This window comes from Stegodyphus dumicola, chromosome 10, assembly GCF_044657685.1.
Source record: "Stegodyphus dumicola isolate Sdum_Otavi_A_Nest chromosome 10, ASM4465768v1".
NCBI classification, from domain to species: domain Eukaryota; kingdom Metazoa; phylum Arthropoda; class Arachnida; order Araneae; family Eresidae; genus Stegodyphus; species Stegodyphus dumicola.
Genome location: NC_140777.1, coordinates 181,756,082 through 181,783,931, shown reverse-complemented (window position 1 = coordinate 181,783,931; position 27,850 = coordinate 181,756,082). Strand labels below are relative to the sequence as shown.

Here is a 27,850-nt window from a genome sequence, read left to right as displayed (position 1 = left end):
GCCGGATCCAATTCGAAGATTAAGGAATAACGCAATCTGCAACATTAACTGAAATAGATAATTAGATAATTTGAGCCTAGCTTATACCGTCCGTTATACATTAAACGCGCATGCGTAAACGTATTATGCACATGCGTAAAGGTATGCGCATGCGTAAATGCTATGCATGCACAGAAAGTTTGTAGCTTTGAGTTCCGGATTATGGACGTTCGGATTAAAGACTTTGTACTGTAGTTCAGATATTTTCCCTACGTGCCTTCGTACTCAAATGAGGCCGAAAATTATTTACAAAAGCTAAATAATAGTAATATATATGTAATAAAGACATATATAAAAGGAGAGAAAAGTTTAAAAAATTAGGTAACAAATTATTTTTCTTCAAATGACAAAAATCTCTCAAATTTCAAAAATTGAGCAAAGATGATTAGTTAAGTGACGCTTGATGAAATGAGAATAATTATTAGAAGCAATCCATGCAAAGAAAGTTAACCCGCTTGAAATTTAAAAAGTAGGCAAAATTCTGCTCAAGCAAGGGACTGATACTGTTACTTATTTTTATTAGCACCAGGCCTATTAAGAGTCTTTTGCAGTCAATTTCCATCACCATGTACTACTTTTAAAGATATTAAATAATAATAAATCCATATGTGTGCAGGGTGTATCTGAAATGCTTCAACAAACTTAGAGGGATGATAGTACTCATCAAGACGAACAAAAAAATGAAACGGAACATGGGGTCAAAAATGACATTTAAAGGGTGAAAATCTAGAAAATGCATTTGGAGATGGGCAAACTGAGACAAGATATCAGGACTGCTATTCCTTCTTATCTGCTTTGTGAACATGAAGTGTCCTGATGAGACAATGAGTCTGATTACAAACTATGTCTTATGGAGTGTTAAAGAGACGACAAGATGAGAAGGGTTTAATTAGCCTTTATTTTCCACCATATTACAGGAGCTCCCGCACTCTGCGATACAAAAACCAACCACTTGGGGTATGAACGTAAAAATATGAGAACTACTAACTAAATAAATTTAAATAAGAGCTAAACTTGAATACTTTAAACAGATCGGTAACACTAAGGTTGGCCATTTAGTTTATTACGTATGTAGAATGTAAACTGCGGAAAACGACAATACGTTTAAATACCGAGAGGACTAAACCTCTGGCCTTAAAGGCGGACAGCAAAACCTTGCGTGGAATACAGTGGCAAGGAGGCTCACTAACTCTCCATGCTTACGCGCATGTTTACGTTATTTATTAAATATCATGTTCATGGCGCTTATGCACATGTTCATGGTGTTTGTGATTTTACTGTTGAACATTCATTCCATTCAACAGTAAAATCGCAAAGTATTTGAAAACAGCATATCTTCAGAATTCCCGATAGATAGTCGTGCGCGCTGGAGATAAAAATGCTTTATTCCGTACAGTGTTGACCCTGCTCGTTTTGAAATTGCAGAATTTGTTAATTAAAAATTTGTTTTTGTTGGATAATGATTTTCCTCACCCAGAATTTGATGACTGGGTCACATAAAAACCACAGTCGCGCTTTAAGGGGGAGTATATAAGGTATTTCTCCCGCCGCCTTGGTGTGGTGATCTGCACGCTCGGCGCGTAATTGACAGGTCTGTGGTTTGATTCTTGGCGAAGGCGTTGCATATTTTTCATCTTGCATGTTTCCAAAAAATAACTAATGTCTCTACAAGATAATAAAATGAATTTGAAATTTAAAATTCGTGCTTCCAGGAGCCCATGCTCGGGCGGAAAACTATGCTATTCAAAATTTGATGGCTGTAGGTATCGTCGTTTTTTCACAGTGCGTAAAACATACATACATTCATGCAGATTCTTTATTATTTAATTTCTTTAAACACCATACATGGCGATAATATTTAGTGGTAACAGTTTGAAAAGTGATTTGGACTTATAGAGTGAATCAACGTAAAATGACGTTGAGACTAATATCTTATTCAGGACTAACAATTGAGTTTCTGCATCTATTGGAGTACTTCTTTCTTTGTCATGAGGATGCTTCTTTTGCTCTTGAAATATTCTGAATGAAGGACAGAAACTTCAAAAACTGTTGTAATTCTGAGAAGCTGTATAATGTCACTTTATTAAATAATTATACTTGCATTACACATTACTTTCGTTTAGTATCAAATTAATTAAGGGCAGACTATTTTATCTGCATAAAGATATTCATATAGTAGGTAAGTTAGAATTAAAACTTACTATTTACTTGCTTTAAGTATTTTTTAAAAATTTTTTCTGTAGTATTTAAGTATTTTCTAAATATGAAATTATATTTTAAATATATATTTGTTTTTTAAAAATTGTATTAGTTCTTTTTGTTTCTTATTGGTTTTTATGGATTATGTATAGTTCTTTTTTAGTTTCTTTTTATTGATATGCATATTCGTGTCGGGAAGGTTTCTGTAGACAAGTGTTTCTAAAATACATTGGTTTCTAGATTATTTTTTATAAATTTTTTTTTTAAATTTAATTTTTTTTAAAAAGTTTAATTTAATACTTGACTTTAATTGCTTGTTTCTCAAAAGATTTCATTAGTATTTTCCTTTTAGAACTTTAATTCTTAAATGCTAATTTCTAAGGGTACCACTTTATTGGTAATTCTTTTTACTTTTGGTTTTGACTTTTACCCTTGCCTGCATGAATGAATGACGAAACACGAATTTAATGAATGAAGAGTTAGGTTTGGAGGCAACTTCCCCTTGATAAGTCTGTCTCCTGCCTACTCAACGGTCATTCACTTATGCATTTAAAAAAAAATTGTTTGGTTTAATTTTAATTTGCTAAATTAGTGAATTTATTTTCATGGATCGGTTTTGCACTTGATTTGCTTATGCTTCTGAATTTAAATGATATTGTAGATTAGTTCGAGAGTTAAATCTTTTATTTAGGCTTTTATTTTGGCTTATTTTGACTTTTTTTTTCTTTATTTTGGCTTTAAATTTGCTTTTTACTTTTATACGTGTTTGTTAAAATTTAAATTTAAATTTGTTTAAATTTAAATTTAATTCCTTGCAGCAATGGCGCAAAGAATATTTAACTATATTTAACTAAATTTGTATTTAAATTGAATTTAATTAAATTCAATTTATTCTTATGAAAAAGATATTTTTACTTATATAAATTTTGTTATTATTATTAAAATTTTTAACTTTTAACTAAATATGTTAACTATCACTGAATCCTCAGAAACATTCCTCAAAATTTACTAATTTTCCTCTAAATTCTATTGCGTATTGTTTTTAATGTAAATATAGAATAAACAATTAAATTTGTAAATAAAAGTAACATTTTAATTAAAAATTCTAAACTAAAACTGCCTAATTTAAAAATCATTTTTGAAACATGCATAAAGATAAAGGATTCATTTTCCAATTCTTAGCCAAAGTAATTTTGTTTCTAAAACACGAGTAGGTTCACCCAATAGTTCTTTACACTGAATTCCATAAGAACTAAAATGTTATACCTTCCTAAGGCTTAGACAACATTTATGCCACGATGATATGACTAAAAGCTGAGTATTCTTTGCCGTGTAGAGTGTTTTATGACTGACGATTATAATTTCATTAAAATAAAGAATGTTTAAAAATTTTATTTTAAAATCCTGAAACTAAGTTTATTATTCTTTGCTATTCCTTCTAAAAATAAAAATCCGTGAACTGGTAAAATGCATACTAGAGAAGTAAAATATTGCATTTATTTTGAAAAATATTTTTTATTCATTAGCAAGAAAACGTTAGCTGTTCTTGCTGTGAATATGATTTGGCTTACGCGTCAAAATATAAATTTTCATTTGTATTGCAGTCTCCGGAAAAATATATATAGTCAAAAGTCGTTAATCCGGACACAAATAATCCGGAATGTTCTATAATCCGGACACAAATAATCCGGAATAATCTAAATTCCGGACCTCAAAGCTACAAACTTACTGCGCATGCGTCAGCGCATAAGCGCGTAATACCGTTACGCATGCGCGTTTAATGCATAACGGACGGTATAAGCTAAACTAAAATTATCTAATTATCTATTTCAGTTAATGTTACAGATTGCGTTGTTCCTTAATCTTGGAGTTGGATCCGGCTTATTATTTTTGCTGACTGTTAGAGCAATTTTATAAAAATAAGTTGGAACTTTCGATTATGTCAAATAGAATTTCCGATGCTGGAGCTGCAAAAGGATCTACAAAGAGAAAGCATGTTTCGATGTCCATCAAACAAAAAGTGGAATTGCTGAAAAAAATGGATAAAGGCATATCTTTTGTTTCGATAACCATTCCGAAATCTGTTTATCAATTTCACGCTGCTCTGCGCGGAGGGGGGGGGGACGTCGCGGCGCGCAATGAACTGGAAGTTGATCTGTCAGCACTATCCTTATCTTCAGGACAGATGTTTTTATTTTATTCGGCTTATAATTCCTTACTAAATGTAATCTCGATGTACTCCGTCTTTCATATGATTTAAATCAAATTCCTCTTCATTATAAGTATCACGAATACACATCAAATAGTTTTCTGGTTCCAATTTTCAAATTTCGACTATGCGTAATGTATGCTTTACGCATTAGTGCGTTGAAAGAAATGTTTAATAAAGTAAACAAATATTAAGCTTTTTTTTTTTTTTTTTTTTTTGTAAATTTTGATACCCTTTAGATCATAATTGCTCTGCTTATCATAATTGCTCGCCGAAGTCCCGACGAGTCCGGATTAAAGACTTTTGAATGTTTATTGTTTAACAATTAATACTAAATGTTTACTATTTCAAAACAGTTATTTGATTTTGTTACTTACGTTTGCTCCAGCGTCTAAAAGCACAGATGCTATTGCAGTTCCATATTGTCGGTCATTATATAGAGCACACAGTAGAGGACAACGTAGGGAGTCTTTTACAACCACACTGCAGCCTATTGATAAAAGGAATTGAACTGTTTCTGGTCTGCCGAATGAACAAGCCAGTTCCAAAGGAGTCTCACAATAAAGATTACGTGTGTCAAAAATAGATGCCGGCGATTTCTCAGCTATCAACTTAAAAATTTCTGGAAAAAAAAAAAAAAACTGAAATGTTTCAGATTTTAAATTACGTCCAAAGGGGCGTTTTTTAACATTTTGTGTGTTACCTTTCTTTATTAAATATCATGTTCCTCGCACTTAAACCATAAGATCCAGTGCAACAGCAATATCGCAAAATAGTTTTAAAACGAGCATATCTTTAGAATTTCCGATACAGAGACTCACGCTCTGGAGATTAAAATGTTCTTTCTGCACAACGTTGCCATTGCTCGCTTTGAAATCCTTGAGTTTGTTAATCAAAAATTCGTCAAAGTTTTAAAAAATAGGAAATCGATCATAAAACAAATTTCAAATTTCAAATTTGGTCTTCCACATGCTCATATTCGTTGGAGGATTACGTTATTCAAAATTTGATGACTCTATGTACCGTTGTTTTATCACAATACGAGAAATATACATACATTTATGCAGATTTTTCATTATTTAATTTCTTCAAATATAATGCAGGACTCTAACATTTTGTGGCAACAGTTTGAAAAGTGAACCGACATTTATGAGTCTGACGCAAAATGCCAAAACGAAACTAATAGTCCTTCGGGATTCAAATCCCTTTGGACTAAAAAAAGCACACATCAGCTTTAGGCATACATCTTATATAATAAATTCAAAAACAAGAAAGAACACCAGCGGCCGAGCAGTAAAGTCGTTGAACACTAGTAGTTCGGTTTGAATCCCGCCTACGGGCTGGGTGCATGGGCGGTTTCGTGGTTTTTCCCATTTTTAACGTTTATATGAGCCATTTTCCATTAGAAAGTACTCCATGAAGGCATCCCTTCCCATAGGCAGATAGCCCTTGAGGCTTTGCCGTAATCACAATCGAAAACAAGAAAATGATTATCGATATTACTTATTTATCGGATTATCGGATATTACTTATTGTATTATATTATTATCGGATTAAGTTTTATGGAATACCAGTACAGAAGCTCTCAGAAATACTTTCTCAGTGTGTGCAGTTAAAATTAGCCATTGAGGAATCTGTGGAATAGAAACTATGATTTACATGTTAAAAACGAAATCACTTATGTATTGATTTTAAGAGACGGCCAGACGGTATGGTGGTTAGCATCGCTGACCGCCGTGCCCAAAAGCCCGGTTAGGAATCCCGGAGAAATCATGGATATTTGTAAATGTATAATGTCGATGCGGCATTGTGGCACTCTAAATATCTGGCAAGCTGAAAGTTTTCTCGTGTGGTTTGGTGGAAGACCCTCGGACCCATCCTCGGGGTGCTCTATATCAAAATTGAACTGAGCTAAATTGCACTGTCACCTGTAAGATGCTCAAGGCTGTTGCTAACGACAGGCATATCTTGCTCTCCTTGCCACGAGGGATTCTGTGGGCTTGGGCTGAATGTGTCAGTCAAGTGACTATAAGGAATAACAACATGATTTTAAGAAGAAAAAGCACCGCCCAACCGGTTGGTGGTTAGCGACGCTGACTGCCGTACCAATGGGCCTGGGTTCAAATCCCGGATTAGACATGAATGTTTGTAAATGTATAGTTTCAATGCGGCATGGGGGCACTCTAAATATGCTGCAGCATTATAAGCATACGGTATCACGTCACGCGCATAGGAAAAAATCCGTACTTGTGATTGGACATACTTTCCGATGACATCATTTTTACTTCCTTGTACGAAGTAAAAAGGAAGTATTGTAATCGCGGAAAGCTTCAGGCAGCATATTTCAACGAAAATATCCATTTTGACCGCTATCGAATGCAATTTAACGATGTTTCTGCGTGACATCTGTATGCAAGGACAGAATAAAAGACGCTTTTCCTCCAAAAAAATTATAAAACTGCTTTAAAATAAATTCTGAAGAGAAGTTTTCGTGGCGTCTGTACGAACGTATCTCGCATAACTCAAAAACGAGTACCCTCAGAACGTTGAAATTTTATATATAGGACTGCTAATACATGTAGATGTGCACCTCGTATTTTAGTTGCAATCGGCGGCACCAAACGTATATATCTTTTATATGTTTGCACATTTTTTTAATTATTTTAACTTTAAATTTACTTTTTTACGTATATACATGTTTGTTAAAATTTAAATATATTTATATATACACTGAAGTGACAAAAGTCATGGGATAGCAATAGGCAAGTATACAGATGGCAGTAGTATCGCGTAGAAAATGTATAAATGCGAAGTGCTTTGGCAGGGCTTTCATTTGTGTTCAAGTTATTCATGTGAAGAGGCTTTGACGTGATTATGGCCGCACGACGAGAATTAACAGACTTTGAACGCGGAATGGTAGTTGGAGCTAGACGCATGGGTCATTCCATTTCGGATATCGTTAGGGAATTCTACATTCCGAGATCCACAGTGTCAAGAGCGTGCCGAGAGTATCTAATTTCAGGCATAAAATCCCACCATGGACAGCGCAGTGGCCGACCACCTGCACTTAACGACCGAGACCAGCGACGTCTGCGTAGAGTTGTCAATGTTCACAGACAAGCAACACTGCGTCAAATAACTGCAGAAATCAATGTGGGACGTACGAGGGACGTGTCCGATAGGACAGTGCGGCGAAATGTGTCTTCCTTGGGCTATGCCACCAGAAGACCGACTCGAGTGCCTTTACTGACAGCACGACATCGCCTGCAGCGACTCTCGTGGGCTCGTGAGCATATCGGTTGGTCCCTAAACGAATGGAAAACCGTGGCTTGGTCAGATGAGTCACGATTTCAGTTGGTAAGAGCTGATGGTAGGGTTCGAGTGTGGCGCAGACCCCACGAAGCCATGGACCAAAGTTGTCAACAAGGCACTGTTCAAGCTGGTGGTGGTTCCATAACGGTCTGGACTGTTTTTACATGGCATGGACTCGGTCCTCTGGTGCAACTGAACAGATCATTGACTGGAAATGGATACCTTCAGCTACTTGGAGATCACTTACAGCCATTCATGGACTTCACGTACTCAAACAACGATGGGATTTTTATGGATGACAATGCGCCATGTCACCGGGCCACAATTGTTCGCGATTGGTTAGAAGAACATTCTGAACAGTTCCAGCGAATGATCTGGCCACCTTGATCGCCCGACATGAATTCCATCGAACATTTATGGGACATCATCGAGAGATCAGTTCGTGCCCAAAACCCTGCACCGTCAACACTTTCACAATTATGGACGTCTATAGAGGTATCATGGCTCAAAATTCCTGCAGGGGACTTCCAACGACTTGTTGAGTCCATGCCACGTCGAGTTGCTGCACTTCCCCGGGCAAAAGAAGGACCGACAAAATATTAGGAGGCATTCCATGACTTTTGTCACTTCAGTGTATATCCACTCTGTTACCCGGCTCAGTGATCTCAGTTTCTTTACTCTTATATGTTCGTAAATTGTACATTTTTTGCTTTAAAATGATTGAATTATGTTTTTCTTATCACCCGGTTAAGATTTTTATGCCTTTCGTAAATCTGGAAGCATAATTTGTACAATTATCAACAATTTAAAAGCTGTTAAAGTGCGGTTAGGTTTTAAATAACGTGGTGGACATATTTGTTTACATTTGAAACAGCAGAATAGTAGACTTGTTGCCAATCTAGAGAGACTAAGCTTCCCAACAACAAAGATAACGCCTTCATTTATTATTGCGACTTATATCATGCTTAATCCTTTCTGGAATTTTTTCGAGGAAATAAGGGTTTAAGATTTACTTCGTAATTTTTAATACAGATATTTTGAGTTTTTATGTATTTTTGCCTTGTCGCGAAGTGAGAACTGAATTAATTGAATGAGAAATACTGAATCGTTTGTGAAAAACTGTTTCTTTTTTGTTTTTGCTTAATTTCTTTTATACATCATTCTAGCTTTATTATAGTATTTGAATAGAACGTGTGGCAACGATAAGATAATTCTTCAAATGATATAAATTTTGTGCATTGTGAGTTATAATATGAACGAAATATTAAGTGAACTTAACGCCAATGTCGTTATGGTAAACAAATATAGTGAATTTTAAAGAGTGCATATTCTATTGTGGTTTATGCGCTGTCGACGAAGTAGATTTAATTCAATCAATAAGTTTAAATGAAATGCAAGAAAAAATGCGTATAATTTAATATTCCTTACAAAGAAGTCAAGTGGCGTACAAATCAGATTTTTTTCTTAAAGTAATGACGTTTAGAAGGGATTCTTATGATTTTATTTTCGATGAATGACACGGAAGCGTAAAAATTATCGTTTTCTTTGAAACAAAAACATTTAGCTACAGCGTTCTGCAGATGGCTTCCTTTTTCATGGAATTTTAAAACCTTTTAAAGATACTGTTAATATCAAAAGCAATCTTAAGCGCTTGTATTATAAAAGCATGTAGGCACAATGCATGTAGATTAGATTTTATTTAGGTGCCCATACATGTGTTTTTTGTGATATAAAATTGTAGATGATTTGTATAAAGAGTCTTATGTAACCCCTCATTAACTTCTCATATTAGTGTATAATAAATTATTAGCCTAAACGGGCGTTAACGCAGAAAGGCTATTAGTCTCGAAACGGCATTTTGTGTTGAATCACTCAAACGCGATGTATCACTTTTCAAATTGTTGCCACCAAACATTATCGCCCTGTATTAATTACATGTAAAGAAACTAAATACTGAAGAATTTGCATGAAGTATGTATGTTTCTTGCATTGTGAAAAATAACAGTACCTCATTAAATTTTGAATAACATAGTTCTGCACAGGAACATGCGCCCTTATTTTGTAAATTCATATTTCCTTCATATTTTGTAAAACTTAGAAAGAAATTATGATTAAAAAACTGAACAATTTCAAACGAGAAGTTGCAACATGTAGGGAACAAAACATTTTTATCTTAAACGCACGGAACTGTTTACCGGAGATTTTAAAGATATGCTGTTTTTAAATATTTTTAGCCCAAATCCTCTCGAAAGGTACATGTGTCTGTAAATGAAACAAACATCTGAAAACTTTCAGATTATATATTACACCCAAACGTTGAAAGCTTTCAGATACGATTTTATTTCTTTAAAATATTATATTTGTTCTTGATTAAAATTTTTTAATTCATTATTTATTATGATTTTATGGCTTTAAATAAAGAATTAAAAAAAAGCTTCATTTTTATGTTTATTTATTTACTAGCGGAAGTACCCGATGCCAGTCAAGTTAGATTGAGAGTAACGCATCTAACAACAGAGAGAACGATACTACTGTAATCCTTCTGTAATAACGATGCAAAAAATAATGATTCATAGTCATACATTATTCAGTCTCCTGCGATATGGAACCCATATAAAAAATTTCCATAGAAAAATAAACTAATTCCCTCTCATTATATCAGCAGCAATGGCACGCAATTTTTGATGATTTTCGTCTTTCTAATCAAAGGGTTGTAAAAGCTCCAGTTGAATCCAATATTTAAGCTTGAGAAACAATTAAAAATTTATCATTTTGGATTGTAATGAATGGTTCTTGGCCTTTTGACAGTATGTTTAATAGTTGGGTCATAGTTTACAAGTTCTCTTATATGGTGTATTCTGAATTTTTCATTTTTTAGAAAAAGTTATGGTAAGTAGAAAATATTTTATCATGTGTGGAATCGACTTTCATTTAAGTGTTTGCTCGTTTCAAACATATCCAGGGGACATTCAAAACTATCCTTAGTAGTTTATTTTGTAAAACTTCTAATTTTTACTTCCTTGTACGAAGTAAAGGAAGTATCGTAATAGCGAAAAGTTTCAGGCGGCATATTTCAACGAAAATATCCATTTTGAGCGCTATCGAATGCAATTTAACGATGTTTTTGCGTGATATCTGTACGTAAGAACAGAATAAAATACACTTTTCCTTCAAAAAAATTATAAAACTGCTTTAAAATGAATTTTGAAGAGAATTTTTCGTGGCGTCTGTACGAACGTATGTACAGTGGATGGACAAAAATATGGAAACACCTTGTGAAATGCATGTTTGAAAAGAAAGATTGATTTTAATGAAATATGTAGGTGGCGCTGGCGTTTTCGACTACTGACGCCACCTATACAACTTCGTAAATGTGCTAAACAGTTCAGTTGTTGTCGGAGTACTGTTATGTGAGGTTGTCATTGCATTATGTCAGAGTTAAGAGACTTCGAACGTGGGCAAAGTGTTGGAGCACGTATGGTAGGTGCTTCCGTAAGCAAAGTAGCCGAGGTGTTTAGTGTTTCAAGAGGTACTGTATCGAAGATTTATTCCGCATATTTGAAAAGCGGAAAAACATCATCTGCTAAATCACAGCGCGGACGAAAGTGTGTCCTAAGTGATCGTGACAGACGATCATTAAGGGCAATTGTGACGAAAAATAAGAAGACCACAGCTGCAAAAGTTACTGCTGAAATGAATGTTGTGTTACCGAACCCTGCGAGTACCAAAACAATTAGAAGGGAGCTTCATAAACAGGAAATTGCTGGTCGTGCTGCAATTGAGAAGCCACTCATCAGTGATGCTAATGCCCGTAACAGGAAAAGGTGGTGTTTAAGTCATAAAGCCTGGACTATAGAGCAGTGGAAGCGAGTAATATGGTCTGACGAGTCTTCTTTCACATTGTTTCCCACTTCTGGCCGAGTTTACGTCTGGAGAACGCCATCTCAAGCCTATAATACAGACTGCTTGTTGCCAAGAGTGAAACATGGCGGGGGTTCTGTTATGGTTTGGGCAGCCATATCGTGGTTCTCTGCTAGCCCCATGATAACTGTGTCAGGACACATGACTGCCAAGACTTATGTGAACATTTTGGCCGATCAAGTTCATCCCATGGTACAAACTTTGTTCCCCGATGGTGATGGTGTTTTCCAAGACGACAAAGCCCTTGTTCACACAGCTCACATTGTCCAGGACTGGTTTTCTGAGCACGAGGATGAGTTGTCCCATCTCCCCTGGCCACCACAGTCACCAGACCTGAATATTATCGAACCTTTGTGGTCTACATTGGAACGGAAAGTGCGTTCTCGTTATCCACCGAACAACATCGTTATCTGAACTTGCCACCGTTTTGCAGGAAGAATGGTATAATATTCCCTTGGTAAACATACAGGAATTGTATTTATCCATTCCGAGAAGACTGCAAGCTGTTTTGGATGCCAACGGGTTTCCTACACCATATTAAGCAAAGAAACGTTTTTTTTAAAGGTGTTTCCATATTTTTGTCCAACCCCTGTACATACGTACGTATCTCGCATAACTCAAAACCGAGTAGCCTCAGAACGTTGAAATTTTGTATATTGGACTGCCATAATATGTAGATGTGCACCTCGTATTTTGGTTGCAATCGGCAGCGCCAAACGTATACAAATATATTTATATATATATCCACTCTGTTACCCGGCTCAGTGATCACAGTTTCTTTACTCTTATATGTTTGTAAATTGTACATTTTTTGCTTTAAAAATGATTTAATTATGTTGTTTTTATCTTCCGGTTAAGGTTTTTATGCCTTTAGTAAATATGTATGAAATATTTTTAGAATTATTAACAATTTTAAAGTTGTCTAAGTGCCGCTAAGCCTTTTTTTATTGCGGCCATTGATGTTTACATTTGAAACAGTAAAGTAGTGGATGCCAATCTAGAGAAACTTAGCTTCGCAACAAAAAAGATAACGCATTCATTTATTATTGCCAATTAAATCATGCTTAATTCTCTCTGGAATTTTTTCGAGGAAATAAGTGTTTGAGATTTACTTCGTAATTTTTAATACAGATATTTTGAGTTTTTATGTATTTTTGCCTTGTCGCAAAGTGAGAACTGAATTAATTGAATGAGAAATACTAAATCGTCTGTGAAAAACTGCTACTTTTTTGTTTTGTTTGCTTAATTTCTTTTATACATCATTCTAGCTTTATTATAGTATTTGAATAGAACATGTGGCAACGATTAGATAATTCTATTCTTTAAATGATAGAAATTTTGTGCATTATGAGTTATAATATGAACGAAATATATAAGTTAACCGTTATATAATTATTGGATTATATAGCAGTCAACTTAGTTTCCGTTATATAATTATTGGATTATATAGCAGTCAACTTAGTTTCCGTTATATAATTATTATATAAGTTAACTGTTATATAATTATTAATACTGTTAAGTGAATCTAGCGCCAGAGTGTCGCTATGGTAAACAAATACTAGAGTGAATTTTAAAGAATGCATTTATTCTATTGTGGTTTATGCGCTGTCCGCGAAGTAGATTTAATTCAATCCAATATGTTTAAATGAAATGCAAGAAAAAATGCGTATAATTTAATATTCCGTACAAGGAAGTCATGTGGTGTACACATCAGATTTTTTACTATAGGTTTTAGCAGCATTGCTCCAGGCAGGAATACCGTATAGTAAAATGGATAAAATTTTACTTAAATAAAACACAGATAAAAAAATTTAAAAAGCAAATAATTTTTACTATTGAAATTACAGTTTCTAAGCAAAAGCAAGCGATTCAGCTAGCGGGCAAGAAGACAGATTTTTCGGTGCACAAAACTGAAAGTTTACTTTCGGTCTCACTCTGGGATAAAGGCCACTGAAGGCATAGAAACTGATGTAATTTGTTGTGGACGCTATGCTGAGTCAATATATGGGATAGTTAAATAAATGATAATTGCAGAGTATATTAAGCCCAATTTCATTCGCAATAAAAAAAAAAGACTTTACATTTTTGTTGCGAAGTTTAAATTTTCTAGATTGGCGACAAATTCATTATTCAGCTGAGTTCCAAATACAAACAATTTACAAACATACAAGAATAAAGAAACTGAGTTCACTGAGCCAAGTACAGAGTGGATATACATATACGTATATTTATATGCTTTTGGTGCGCTCGATTGCAACCAAAAAGGGAGGCGCACATCTACATGTTATAGCCAATCCCACATACAAAATTTCAACGTTCTGAGGCTATTCGTTTTTTAGTTATGAGAGATACATACGTACAGTCGCCACGAAAAAAATCTGCTCTGGATCCATTTTAAATCAGTTTTATAATTCGCGGGGGGGGGAAGAGTCCTTCATTGTGCCTTTACGTCCAGATATCACGCAGAAACATCGTTAAATTGCATTCGATAGCGGTCAAAATGGATATTTTTGTTGAAATATGATACCCGAAAATTTTCAGGATTACAATACTTTGTTTTTACTTCGGACAAGGAAGTAAAAGTGCAGTATTTATGCCATTTCACAAATAAGATCCCATGTGAAAAGGCTGAACTAATGCACAGTTCTGTGGATATCTACTGAAGAGATTTCAATAATTTTGAAAAATAATTTTGGCAATATCGAGAACTTATCGAGAAACATATCACTAGTAAGCAAATAATATGTAGGCAAATATAATTAGAGAATTTTTAACGAGGGAAGAAAATACCAAAACTTTAAATGAAGAAAGAAATTCTGAAAGTGAAAGCCATCTCATTCCACCAAAACAATATTCTCGGTTGATTATACTGAGCAGTGACAACAAAGAAATTTATTAAACTAAAGTTAAAAAAAAATTAAATTGATATCTCAGAAAAAAAAATAACGAAATTTAAAAAAATAAGAAATGTAGGATGTTAATCTTTAATACTACTACTGTAATATTTCTTACTACCTGTTAAAAAGAGGTTGACTGTTATGGCATTTTGAATAAAGTAGATCAACTGATTTGCACAAACACATTTTCGTCGTACACTTCTTTGAACGGTGTCGACTCAAATGTGGTCAAGAAAGGGAGGCGTTAATGGCGAAGAGAAAAATCTCCGAAATTTTCTCCAGCGAAGAGAAAATTTATCATCTTTCCTGCTTCCGGTCTGCAAGCTGGCCGCGTATTCCAGAAGTCCGTGGTTCGATTCCCGGCGAAAGCGTTGCAAATTTTTCATCTTTCTTGCTTTCAAATAAATCCTAATGTCTCTACAGTGTTTGTTATTATTTTGATGTCTTCAAAGTTTTAAAATTGCTAGAACAAGTTTATAAGGTATGTATTATTACATAAAATTGTTATTATACAGTTGCTTTAACTTTTTTTTTTTCCCCCGGAGCTTCTTGGTTCGATTCCTATCGAAGGCGTTGCAAATTTTTCAAGACTCCAGCTTCCAGAAAGTACCCAATGTCTCTACAAAGGTAAACTTTTCTTGTGTGCAACGATTTTAATTTAGCAAACTTAGTACCAAGAACATAAAACTGGTCCCCTTTAATATCCGTAATAACCGCTATTACTGATTTTGGATCCATCAATATCAGATACTTTTATTTAACATTTTATCCGAGAGAGTAGGTTTCGGAAATTTTGAGTATACCCAATCTTCATCTTCTTTGCCTGCTTCTAAAGTCCTTCCTTAGCTGTCTTTTGAAACACTCGTATTTTGAATTTTTTTTTACAATCGCATTCGTTGTGTCAGAATATATATATCTAATTCTTTTTTTTTTCTCCCAATTTGAACTTCAGTGTCTACTTCCATCGAGTCATTCTTTTTGATGTGTATTATTATCATCTTGCGATACTAAATCAACTTTGGATTCGAGATTAGCGACACACCCTTCCGCTGAAATAAGCCGAAAATTCAAAGGGAGCTGCAAACCTGTCTAGCTCCATATCGAGAAATTTACATTGACCCAGTAAGAACTAGTAAGCAGATAAAATTAGAGAATTTTTAAAGAGGGAAGAAAATACCAGAACTTTAAATGAAGAAAGAAATTCTGAAAGCCATCTCATTTCACCAAAACAAGCCCACCAGTGACCGAGCGTTAAAGACCCTGAACACTGGTAGTTCGGTCCGAGGTTCGAATCCCGCGAACGGGCTGGCTGCATGGGCGTTTTCGTGGTTTTCCCATGTGTAACGTGTATACGAGCCAGTTTCCCTTAGAAAGTCGTCCACGAAAGCATCCCTCCCTTTAGGCAGATAGCCCTCGTGTGCTTTGCCATAACTGAATAACCCAACCCATCCATCAAAATAATATTCTCGGTTGATTATAATGAGCGGTGACAACAAAGAAATTTATTAAACTAATGTTGCGTTAAATATGTAATATTTTTGTTTTTTGTTGTACATACATATATTAGTTTAATAAAAATTAAGTTGTTTATGTAGAATGAGAAAAAAATTGTTTTTGGTAAGTTTTCGGAACGTAACCCCCCTTTTTATACACCACGGTTTCACACAACTCGGCATTTTCTAGGAACCTATCTACTGTGTTATACAAGGGGCACCTGTATTGTAATCGTGAAAAACTTCAGGCATCATATTTCAACGAAAATATCCATTTTGACAGCTATCGAATGCAATTTAACGATATTTTTGTGTGACATCCGTACGCAAGGACAGAATAAAAGGCTCTTTCCTCTCCCAAAACAATTATAAGGCTGATTTAAAACGAATTCTGAAGAAAAATTTTCGTGGTGCCTGTTAGCGGATGGAAAGTAGACTCAAACGTTCGTTACTGCGTTTATTAGACTGTGTGAAGAACAAGTTCGTACAATAGATATACAAGTAGTTCGGCGCTCGCAGGCGCCCTCTTGCAGGGAACAAAATCAAAATTTACATAAGGCGCGAACATGCCGCCCACCTTGAAATACTATTTCAACATTTAGTGGTTAAAATTCAGTAAATTTAAAACACAATACAATATTAAAATTATGATATAATACTTAATTTATAATACATGAATTAAAACTCAAATTGGTAATGGACACAATTTTGTAATATTTCTTTTAACCATGCCATCTGAAGTCTTAATAGTCACAACCCTAACAACACTATCAAGACCAGGATGTCACTGAGTAATTCTACCCATTTTCCATTTAGTTGGAGGTAAGTTATCCTCCTTTATGAGACACAGGTCATTAACTTGAAGATTTTTAGTTGGCAAAAGCCATTTTGGTCTTTGTTGTAATCGACACAGATATTCTTTGTGCCAACGCTTCCAAAATTGTTGAACCATTTTTTGAATATGTTGCCATCTAGTGAGATGGGAAACTTCAATGTAATTTGGTTCAGGAATGCTTGTTAATGATCTACCAATAAGAAAATGACCAGGCGTTAATGCTGACAAGTCATTTGGATCATTAGACAAACTTGTTAAAGGTCGCGAATTAAGACAAGCTTCTATTTGTGTGAAAAATGTTTCAAATTCTTCATATGTCAATCTCGCCTCACCAACTACTCGTTTTAAATGGTATTTTGTTGATTTTATGCCAGCTTCCCAGAGTCCACCCATATGTGGCGCACCTGGAACGTTTAGATGCCATTTAATGCCATTATCAACCAAATATCTGCTAACATTTTGGTTATAAGTTGCAGACCTAGCAAGCTTTTCAAATTCCATCAGTTTGCGTTTTGCTCCAACAAAATTGGAACCACAATCGCTATATATATCACTGCTTTTGCCTCTGCGGGAAATGAACCTCTTAAGAGCTGCAATAAAAGCATCTGCTGAAAGATCAGTCACTAATTCTAGGTGAATAGCTCTTGTCGTAAAACAAACAAATAGAGCTATATATGCCTTGAATGACTTAGAGCCTCGACCCTTATTTGCTTTAATTTGAAAAGGACCTGCGTAATCCACTCCACAGCGCAAAAACGCAGGAGCAGGCGAAACGCGACTAGACGGCAAATCGCTCATCAATTGATTAGTGACAGATGCTCTAATTTTGCAACACTTTATACATTTCCTAACTAAATCTCTGATAACAGCTCTACCATTTATGATCCAATATTGTTCTTGAATGCAAGATTGCATAAGTTGTGGACCTGCATGCAAAAGTCTTTCATGGTAATGTCTAACAATGAGATGAGTTAAAATGTGCTTCTTTGGAAGCAAAATTGGATGCCTAAAACCATATGCAAGGTTTGCATGTCGCAAGCGACCGCCCACCCTGAGAATACCTAAATTATCTAAAAATGGATTCAAAGATAAAATTTTGCTTGTACCAGATAATGATTGATTTCTGCCTAAAGTGTTAATTTCATTCTTAAATTCAACATATTGCATTAATTTAATTAACACATGCATACCTTTAGTTAATTCACTTGTTTTTAGAAATCCACTAACCTGATCTTCTGAATTTTTACAGTTATTTACAAATCTCAGACATAATGCTACAACACGTTTAAGTTTAGTGAGAGAGGAATATTTATAAAATAAATCATGAGCGTCTGTCAAGTGACTGGCAGCAGTTGTTGACTGAAAAACACATCTTTGCTCTGGCACAGAATCATTCAATAGTGGTGCAGACAATGCTTGCTGAAAAGGAAATAAATTATACAATAAATCTGGACCACGTAACCACAATGAAGTAACCAGTGCAGATGATGACACACCACGGGTTGCAAGATCAGCAGGATTAGCATTTCCACTCACATGATGCCACTGGACAGGAGAGGATAAAGTCTGGATCTTTGCTACTCTGTTGGCGACGAAGGTCTTCCATCGGCTTGCATGAGATCTTATCCAGGCTAATACAATAGTGGAATCAGTATGAAAATAAACTTGCGATATAGGAGTATTTAAAGCCCTACAGGTGAAATCCATTAATTTAGTCAACAGTAATGCTCCACAAAGTTCCAATCGGGGAAGTGATATGGTTTTTAGTGGTGCAACTCTTGTTTTGGCTATCACTAACTGAACATTAATTTGTCCAGTATCTAACACAGAACGATAATAAATTGCAGCGGCGTAGGCCTTCTCTGAGGCGTCACAAAACCCGTGCAGTTGAAACTGGTTATCTGATTCAACCAACAAGAATCGTGAAATTTTGATACTTTTAATGAATAACAAATCTTCTGTAAGTTGTTTCCACTCACATTCAATATCTGGAGGAACCTTTTCATCCCACTGAAACTGATGTTTCCACAATCTTTGCATAATCAATTTATACCGAACCGTGATCGGTGCCAACCATCCAAGAGGGTCAAAGGTCTTTGCGATTATTGAAAGTAATGTTCGTTTGGTTAAGACTTCAGGATATGATGAATTGACTTTGAATAAAAACATATCTGAAGCTGTATGCCACAGGATACCTAACGTTTTTACAGTATCATCATTGTCTATGTTCAAAGAAACATTTGATAAGCACAAATCTGGATTAATTGAATTCAAGACTTCTTTGCTGTTAGAAGCCCATTTTCTTAGAATAAATCCTGCACGTGACAACATCTGATTCAATTGCATTTGTAATTCTATAGCTTCAGTAACTGAATTGGCTCCGGACATCAAATCATCAACGTAGAAGTCCCTAAGAGATGTCTTGGAAGCCAAAGGAAAATTAGTTGCTTCATCTATGGCTAACTGCTGTAAACATCTTACCGCAAGGTACGAAGCTGATGCAGTACCGTAAGCAATCCTAGTTAATCGAAAATCCTGAATTGGTTTATAAAGTGAATCGCGCCAGACTATTCTCTGAAAGTCTGCATCTTTTAGTATAATTTGTCTGTACATTTTCTCTATATCTGCAGTTATAGCTATTCTGTGAATTCTGAAACGAATAATTAATGTTGTCAGATCAGTCTGCAACTGTGGACCAACCATCAATTTCTCATTAAGAGAAATACCGCTAGAAGATTTTGCAGAACCATCAAATACGACTCGAAATTTATCACCATTTTTATATGGAACTGAATGGTGCGGAAGGTAAAAACTAGAATTAGCTGGAACATTAATTTCATTTTCTGGAATCAATTCCATATGACCAAGTTGTTGATAGTCCTCCATAAATTTGTGATATTGACTGGAAAGAGATTTATTCTTAATAAATTGACGTTCAATGCTTTGTAAACGATGTACAGCAACATCCCTTGATGACCCAAGTTCATTTCCCGATCTACGAAATGGAAACTTAACAACAAATCTACCTGTTGAATCACGAGAAAAATTCCGCTTGAAATGATTTTCACATTCAATTTCCTCTTCTGTGTAATGCTTTATCTCCGAAATTTCTTCCAATTTCCAAAATTTTTCAAGCTGGAGCTGAACATTGGTACAACTAGCATGATTAGATACAATTGTTTGTGATACGCTTTTAGTCTTTCCGATAATGACCCAGCCGAATATTGATTCCAAGGCTGTTAACGAATGACCCGGAACAGTTAAACGTCCATGAAGCATTATCTCGCCAAATACTTCTGCGCCCAAAAGAATATCTATTGGGCCAGGCTGGAAACAATTTGTATCTGCCAACCACAAATGTTTGAAAGATGTCAAAACAGATCTATCAACTTGATATTGAGGAAGGTCACACGTGATCTTGGGTATAATTAATGCATTAACTGAAATGCTTGCGTTTTTATAAAATGGAGATGTTACTTGTAATTGAACTGAACCTGAAACCTTTCCAATTTTTTGCGAGCTCAGGCCATTTACACTTACGTTTGCACTAGTGCGCTTTAGCTGCAGTAAATTTACACAGTGCTCTCGAATAAATGAGCCCTGGCTACCTGAATCAATTAGCATCCTGCATTTTTGTAAATCGCCATTAATATCTTTAACATAAACAACCGCAGTAGGCAATAAAACTGCTTGCGCAACAGGCACCGTGGCGTTATTGCTACTAATAGCAGAAGTTCCGTGTTCCATGGGTATATGACATTTTTCATCATTTGAATTTTTCGAACATAACACTGTATTATGTGGCTTTGAACAATATTTACACATTCCTGCACGACATTTAAAAATGGGATGCGTTTTACTATCTTTCAAACAATTAGCACATAATTTATTCCTTTTAATAATATCCCATTTTTCTTTGATAGGGAGTTCTAAAAAACTATCACATTTAAATAACTGAGAATGAGAATTACTCTTACAATGAACGCACATATTAGCCACAAGTTGGGACGAAAAAGCATATCTGCTACCTGAACCGCGAGTTTTAATTTCAGAAGGCAAAGCTGCCTTCTCCCTCTGGCACTTCGCCAAAGAGGCAATAGCATTCGCTCTGTTTAAAATAAAACGCTTGAATTCAGCGAAAGCAGAAATTTTCTTGTTCGAATTCTCCATCGTCCACTCTTTTAGTGTTTCATGATCAAGTTTCCCTTTTAACAGAAAAATAATCATAGTATCCCAATGCTCTACCGGCTGTTTAAGGATTTTTAATGTATCAATACACTGTTGTGTTGTATCAATTAATCTCCGCAAACCTGAAGCTGATTCATGTTTTAGAACAGGCTGTGAAGTTAATTTATTTAATGCTGCGTTTATTATTTCTATTTCGTTTTCATAACGTTCAGTAAGCGCTTCCCATGCCTTTTCATAATTCGCGTTTGAAATTTGAACTGACTGTAGTAAAACAGCAGCTTCACCTTTCACAGAAAGCTTAAGATATTGCAATTTTTGACTGTCACTTAATGTACTATTATTTCCAACACTGGCAAGAAATAAATCCCTGAATGATATCCAATCAACATAATTAGAAGTAAACACTGGCAATTCCACGCGAGGAAGTTTCAAGCCGTTTGCATTAGCATTTATTATATCTTTGCCTGAATTTCTAAGTTTTCTTGATTCTTCCTTTAAAGTAATTTTTAAAGCATCTAATTTGGAAAATAATTCATTCATTTCTATTTCATATTTACTAAACTCTGCGTCAGAACAAGTACCAAGAATGTTATCGTTTAAACAGTTCACTTCAACACTTAATGCACTAACATCATTTTCGTACACTTCAATGGCAGAAAAAGAATTTTCTTGATTTTGTAAAGTATTTATTTGTGAAATTAAACGAGTCAACTTACCCTTAATGATACGCTTTTGCTTTAAAATTGACTCCATATTCCTGCCGCTGTTTTCACAATCCAGACAAAATATAAATCCGTTTTCCTGCACGAAATGTCCTTCTATACCAGAACGTTAAAAATTGTCTTGACACATCATCCAAAGAAATGCGCTGGCTCACGACGGACCATGTTAGCGGATGGAAAGTAGACTCAAACGTTCGTTACTGCGTTTATTAGACTGTGTGAAGAACAAGTTCGTACAATAGATATACAAGTAGTTCGGCGCTCGCAGGCGCCCTCTTGCAGGGAACAAAATCAAAATTTACATAAGGCGCGAACAGTGCCTGACTAGCCGACTAGCCTCAGAACGTTGAAATTTTGTATATAGGACTGCTATAACATGTAGATGTGCACCTCGTATTTTGGTTGCAATCGGCCGCACCAAACGTATATAAATATATTTATATATATATCCACTCTGTTACTCGGCTCAGTGAGCTCAGTTTCTATATTCTTATATGTTTGTAAATTGTGCATTTTTTGCTTTAAAACTGACTGAATTATGAATTATGTTGTTAATTAACCTGCATGCAATAATTGTGGAATTATCAACAATTTTAAAAGTTTTTAATTGCGGTAAAAGTTTTGATTACCATGGCTGCCATGTTTGTTTACATTTCAAACTTACAGAATAGTGGATTTGTTACCAATCTAGAGAAACTAAGCTTCGCAACAACAAAGTAACATCATCTTTTATCATTGCGAATTAAATTATGCTTAACTCATTCTGGAATTATTATTTAAGTTATTAGCTTGTTTTTGCGTTGAAACTGTAATTTTAATTGTAAAAATTGTTTTTTTTTTTTTTTTTTTTTTTTTTTTTTGAATGTTTTAGTTATACTTGGTGTTTTATGTTTTTCTGTATCTTTCAAATTTTAATGAAAATATTTTGAATTTCTATGTATTTTTGCCTTGACGCGAAGTGAATTAATCAGTAGCGCATGCGCATTAGGTAAGCGGCGCTGAATCGTCTGCGAAGAACTGTTTTATTTATTTCTTGAATTTCTTTTATATATCGTTTTATATTTATTATAGTATTTGAATAGAACTTGTGGTAATTCTTCAGATGATGTAATTTTTGTGCACTCTGAGGTATAAAATGAATGAAATGTAATACTGTTAAATGAACCTAGCGCCGAAGTGTCCCTATGGTAATTAAATATAGTGAACTTTATGCGCTATCCACGAAGTAGATTTGATTCAATATTTGTTAACTGTTAATCCAATAGGTGTAAATGACATGCAGGAAAATTGCATATAATTTAATATTCTGTACAAGGAAGTCATGTGGTGTACACATCAGATATTTTTTTTTTTTTTTTTCTGATATGGTTCACGACATGGTTCAAATACGTTGTAGGGATTTATATTGTTATGGTTTTTCTCTTTCATTTGCTATTTTTAGTAGAATTAAAATTAAAATTATTTTATATCCCCGTGCAATGCAGCACGAGGCTTATCCCTTATATGAAGAGAAAGCTACGCCAGAAAAGTAAAAGTATGGGAGCACGCGCATTTAACATTTAATACAGAGGCTGTTCGCACATTTTTAAGACGATTTTGGTAAGCAGTAATAAAAATCTTTTGCTGCAAAAGAAGTAATTGCAATTGTACTATGTTTTTAAAAGTCAAAATTATCGTCTGTGGCTTGAAAGTTTTGTTTTTATTCAAAATGGCGAATTTAACAAAGCAGTGGCTCAAAGACTACATTTACGCTCTTTCCGAAGAGAAATATGCATACTCCGTTATCCAAAAACGATATGAGAGTCATGGTTTTGTGATATCTAAAGCGTCGATAGGTAATATCATCAACAAGAAAGGAAAAAAACGTCAAATTGGAGCCTCAAGTGGGACAAAAATTCCAAACAAGTATCCAAGGAAAAAACGGACATCTTCGACTATTGAAAAGGTACGTTGTTTAATGTTAAAAGAAAATCCCCCTAGTCAAAGGACAGTTGCGAAATCATTAAAATGCTCGGTGTCCACTGTAAACAAAATGATAAACGTTGATTTAAATCTTAAGAAAGCGAAACAATGTAATGTGCATCGTCTTCTTCCAAAGCATATCGCTCAACGCAGGACACGCTGCAAAATTCTATATGAGAAACACTTATCCAAAGAAAAATGGAAAACAATTGTCACAATAGATGAAGCATGGGTGTATTTAAATGATTGTAAAAGGGGAGGAAAAAATTTAAGTACATGGTTCAAAGAATCGAACGAAAGTTTTTCTAAGGGATTCATGATTGTTGCTGGTTTTTCTTATAATGGCAAGTTAAAAATAAAGAGAGTGCAAAAAAATGTCAAGGTTAACTCCAAATACTATCAGAAACATATTTTATCGCCAATTTTTCTGAATGAAATACCATCGCTTTACCCACAGTGCCATCCATCTGTGAGACTTCATCAGGACAAAGCTAGCAGTCACACATCAAAATCCACTGTAAATTTCCTAAAAGAAATGGAACAAAAAACTGGTATCAAGGCCATACCCTTCACTGATATTCCTACTAAATCTCCCGATGTGTCACCTATGGATTTTTGTGCTTTCGGACTTTTAAAAACTGCATTATCCAAACGTTGTCCCAAAACCCTAACAGTACTCTGGAAAGCTGTTCGGGAGGAATGGGATAGAATACCTCTTCTGCTACTTCAAAAGGCATCCTGGAAATTGCGAAGTCGAAAGATAGTTCAGAATAAGGGATGTCAAATAGAATATTTAAAACACAAGAATTTTATGTAATTTAGTTTTGTGAATACAATATACGTCGTCTAAAAAATGTGTGAACAGCCTCTATAAATAATAGATATCTCGTAATTGTACTCTTTTGCTTTCCAGAAACCTCGAGAAAATACCAGAATGTTCTCGTGCAAGATAAAAAAACTCACAAAAGCTGAATTAAAACATCTCAGTTCAGTTGTTTTCTTTGTGCTGTTATTGATTGTAGCGAATTCACGGGGAGATCAAATTAGTTTTCTCTGTGTTTTGAATTGAGTTCTATTGAACGTTTTAGTAGTTGAAAATGTCACCACTGTGAGATATTGCACGAATATCTCCTAAGAAATTTCGGCATTTTGTTTTATTTCTTGGGATAAGAATAAGTTTTATTAACTTTTTATCGACTTGTGCATTCAATCTATTACGAACCCGTACGCATGCAATAATATTTATTTTAAGTAACCAATTTAGTTAATTTTAAGTTCTTTCCTATAAGCCTTCATTCTTCTAACTATCAATGATTTAAGTTTGGTAGCGCGCATGAATGAATGCAAATTCTACTTTGAGGTGAAAAAGTTTAAATACCGAGATTCAGAAGGAAAGTGTTACTTTGCTGCTAGTTAGATTTCCACGTGGTTTTAAGGAAGATTTTTAGTTTAGTTCTTGTTATTTCAGTTACTGCCCGAGTGAACCAGGTTCAAATTCCATAATCGGGGTAAGCGCCAAGCTCGGCGAGAGTTTTTTATTTGGCGCGATTTTAATTTGGTTGTGGTTTCCGGCTGTATGTTTTCTTGTGGCAAACCTATAGCTTTATTTCGGTAACTGCAAGAGCGCGAATTCAGTGTAGCCAGATTTTTTTTAAAAATTTAATTTTGAAATACTGTGTTTGTTTTTAAAAGTTTTACTGTTTAATATTATTGTTATATGTATGTTTAATATTATATTTATATAAATATTTGCAGAAGGTTAAGCTGTTGTTGGTGGGAGAATGCTGAATTTCATATGACATGAAGTTTATAATTTATGAATATTTTCATTTAATTTTATTTAGTTAATTTTTTTTTTAGTTTTGTTTCTTGCATGTGGCAATCGAAAGATGTGGAATATTTAAAGCTTTGAACGAAAGCTGTTTAGTGTGTTAAATTCCACGACGATACTAACTTGAATATTTTAGTTAGTTTACGATGCTGAATACGCATAATTTGCTATTCTGTTTACGTTTAAAATTGACTTCGCAGTGCTCTGATCTGATAAGTGTATACATTTATTTACAAGAATTGTTTATTCTACTATTTTATGATGAATTACATATATATAGAACTATGCTTTTACTTGCAAAGCTGTTGAACTTTGCAATCTCATCTAGTATAGTTTTACTCATCTAGTATTTTATCATCTCATTTTACTATTCTGTTTACGTAAAATAACGGCGTTTAACTACTGTTAAACTTAAAAGTTACTATTCTGTTTACGTTTAAAAATCGCATTTTAGTGCTTTCATTTAGTGCGCCTAAAAAATTTGCCAAATGTTGAAGGCCAAAATAGTTTGGCGCCAACTTACCCCGCTTATGGAATTTTAGCAGTATATTAGCATCGAGTCGACGTACTGTGAATTTTTAAAAGAGTTTAATAAAGGGTACTTTTAACCCTTCTCCTGTGTAGTTCCTACACATACAGTTGTAACTTAGAAAAGATAAGCAAGTGGTTCTTACAACGTGACGATAGATACTACTGTTACATTCTTGTACTTGCGATTCAGTTTCTTAATCATGCAAGCTCTGCCACCATGGCCAAATGCGATATGAGAGTCGCGTGTGATGTTGAAGACTTCATCAATTGTAACATAATGGGTGCTACTTTGGTAGACAGTTGCACGGATTTTTGGCGATTTACGTTGGCGCAATTGTTGGCGCGATTTTTGCAATCGTTAGCCATCTTGAAAAACGCTGTTTTTACGCATAGTAAAATATTCGAAACTAAAAAAAAAAAAAAAAAAAAAAAAAAATATATAAATAAATAAATAAATAACGTTAAAAGTAATGGAATCATTTTTTGTTGAAAATGTCGTTTTTTAAGATGGCAGGCAAGTGTAAATAAGTACATTTACTATGAGTATAAAATACTAAAGTAAGGTTATTAATACTTTCATATAGCAAAAAAGAGAATAAAAACACCGCTATAAAAACATTGTACCAACGTTTAATTAGATTAAAATATTACTGAAATTGAATATCGAATTAAAAACCATCATACCACCATTTAAAAGAATTAGAATATTATTAAATTCAAATACTTTAAAATACGTTATATAGAATATAATTAACATTAAAACATATGTGACAATAATTATCTCAGCAATTTTTGAAAATAGTGTATTAATTTTTTTAACAAAAATTGAAGTATACAATTATAAAATAAAAGAAAAATATGTACTTACATTTTTTTGAGTAATTTAACCTGTTGTTTATTGATAAGTACCACAAAAAAAATTGGAATCATAATTGAATAGGTTCTTTTAAGCATCTACATCTCTCGCACTTCATTGAAGAAGCAACTAGCGAGGTTTCCTCCAAAAATTTAAAATAAATTTCCTCTGACGCTATTAACAATTTATAAATAAACCTTTGATTAGGAAAGACAGATTGGCCAAAATAAGGTCTCGAAAGGGCAATTTTTTTATTCCAATACCAATAATTCCCAATAACAACATTCATCTTCCAAACGGAGATATCCATTCCATTTGAAATCTGAGGAATTCGAAGAGATGAATAATAAAATTTTAAAATGGCGCGGTAATGCACAAATATTGAGTAACCAATCAGGGAGCTGATTACATCACATATAGAACTAAAATTATTCAAATAATCATTCATAATAAATCATTTTTTAAAAAAATGCAAAATTAAATTGTATTTTAATATTTAACAGCCATAAATAATGTTTAAAACATTAGATTAAATTTATAGATCTTAAAACTAATTACTTTTAAAATAAGGTGACGTCATTGATTACATCATCCACAAAATAAAATTTCATAAAGTATCATAAACAATAAAATTTTTATTTCAAATAAAAATGCAAAATTAAATTGGTTTTTAATATTTAGAAGCCATAAATAATATTTAAAACACTGAATTTATGCATAATAAAACTCCTTATTTTTTATATAAAATGACAACAAAGTATCGGTTACCATAAATAACTTGTCCAGCAATGGGTTTACCATAAGTCGTATTATTCTCCAAAAGAAAAATCGCCAAAATCCGTGCAACCGTCTACC

The 27,850-nt window shown here is 34.2% G+C and overlaps 1 protein-coding gene across 2 annotated transcripts in view; it reads right to left on the bottom strand.

The window, feature by feature from the left end:
- The window catches only part of LOC118184777 (nuclear factor NF-kappa-B p105 subunit-like), a 66,310-nt gene that overhangs the window by 7,032 nt on the left and 31,428 nt on the right, over positions 1-27,850 (bottom strand). Inside the window, exons 1-2 of one of the 2 annotated variants that reach the window (XM_035354502.2) lie at positions 21,810-22,065; positions 4,825-5,069 (exon numbers count right to left, since the gene is read on the bottom strand). In XM_035354502.2, the coding sequence (XP_035210393.2) occupies positions 4,825-5,069; positions 21,810-21,846 (282 nt within the window). In that variant the 5' untranslated portion in view covers positions 21,847-22,065. Of the gene's footprint in view, positions 1-4,824; positions 5,070-21,809; positions 22,066-27,850 lie in introns of those variants that run through there. The other variant, XM_085826130.1, reaches the window with a different exon arrangement.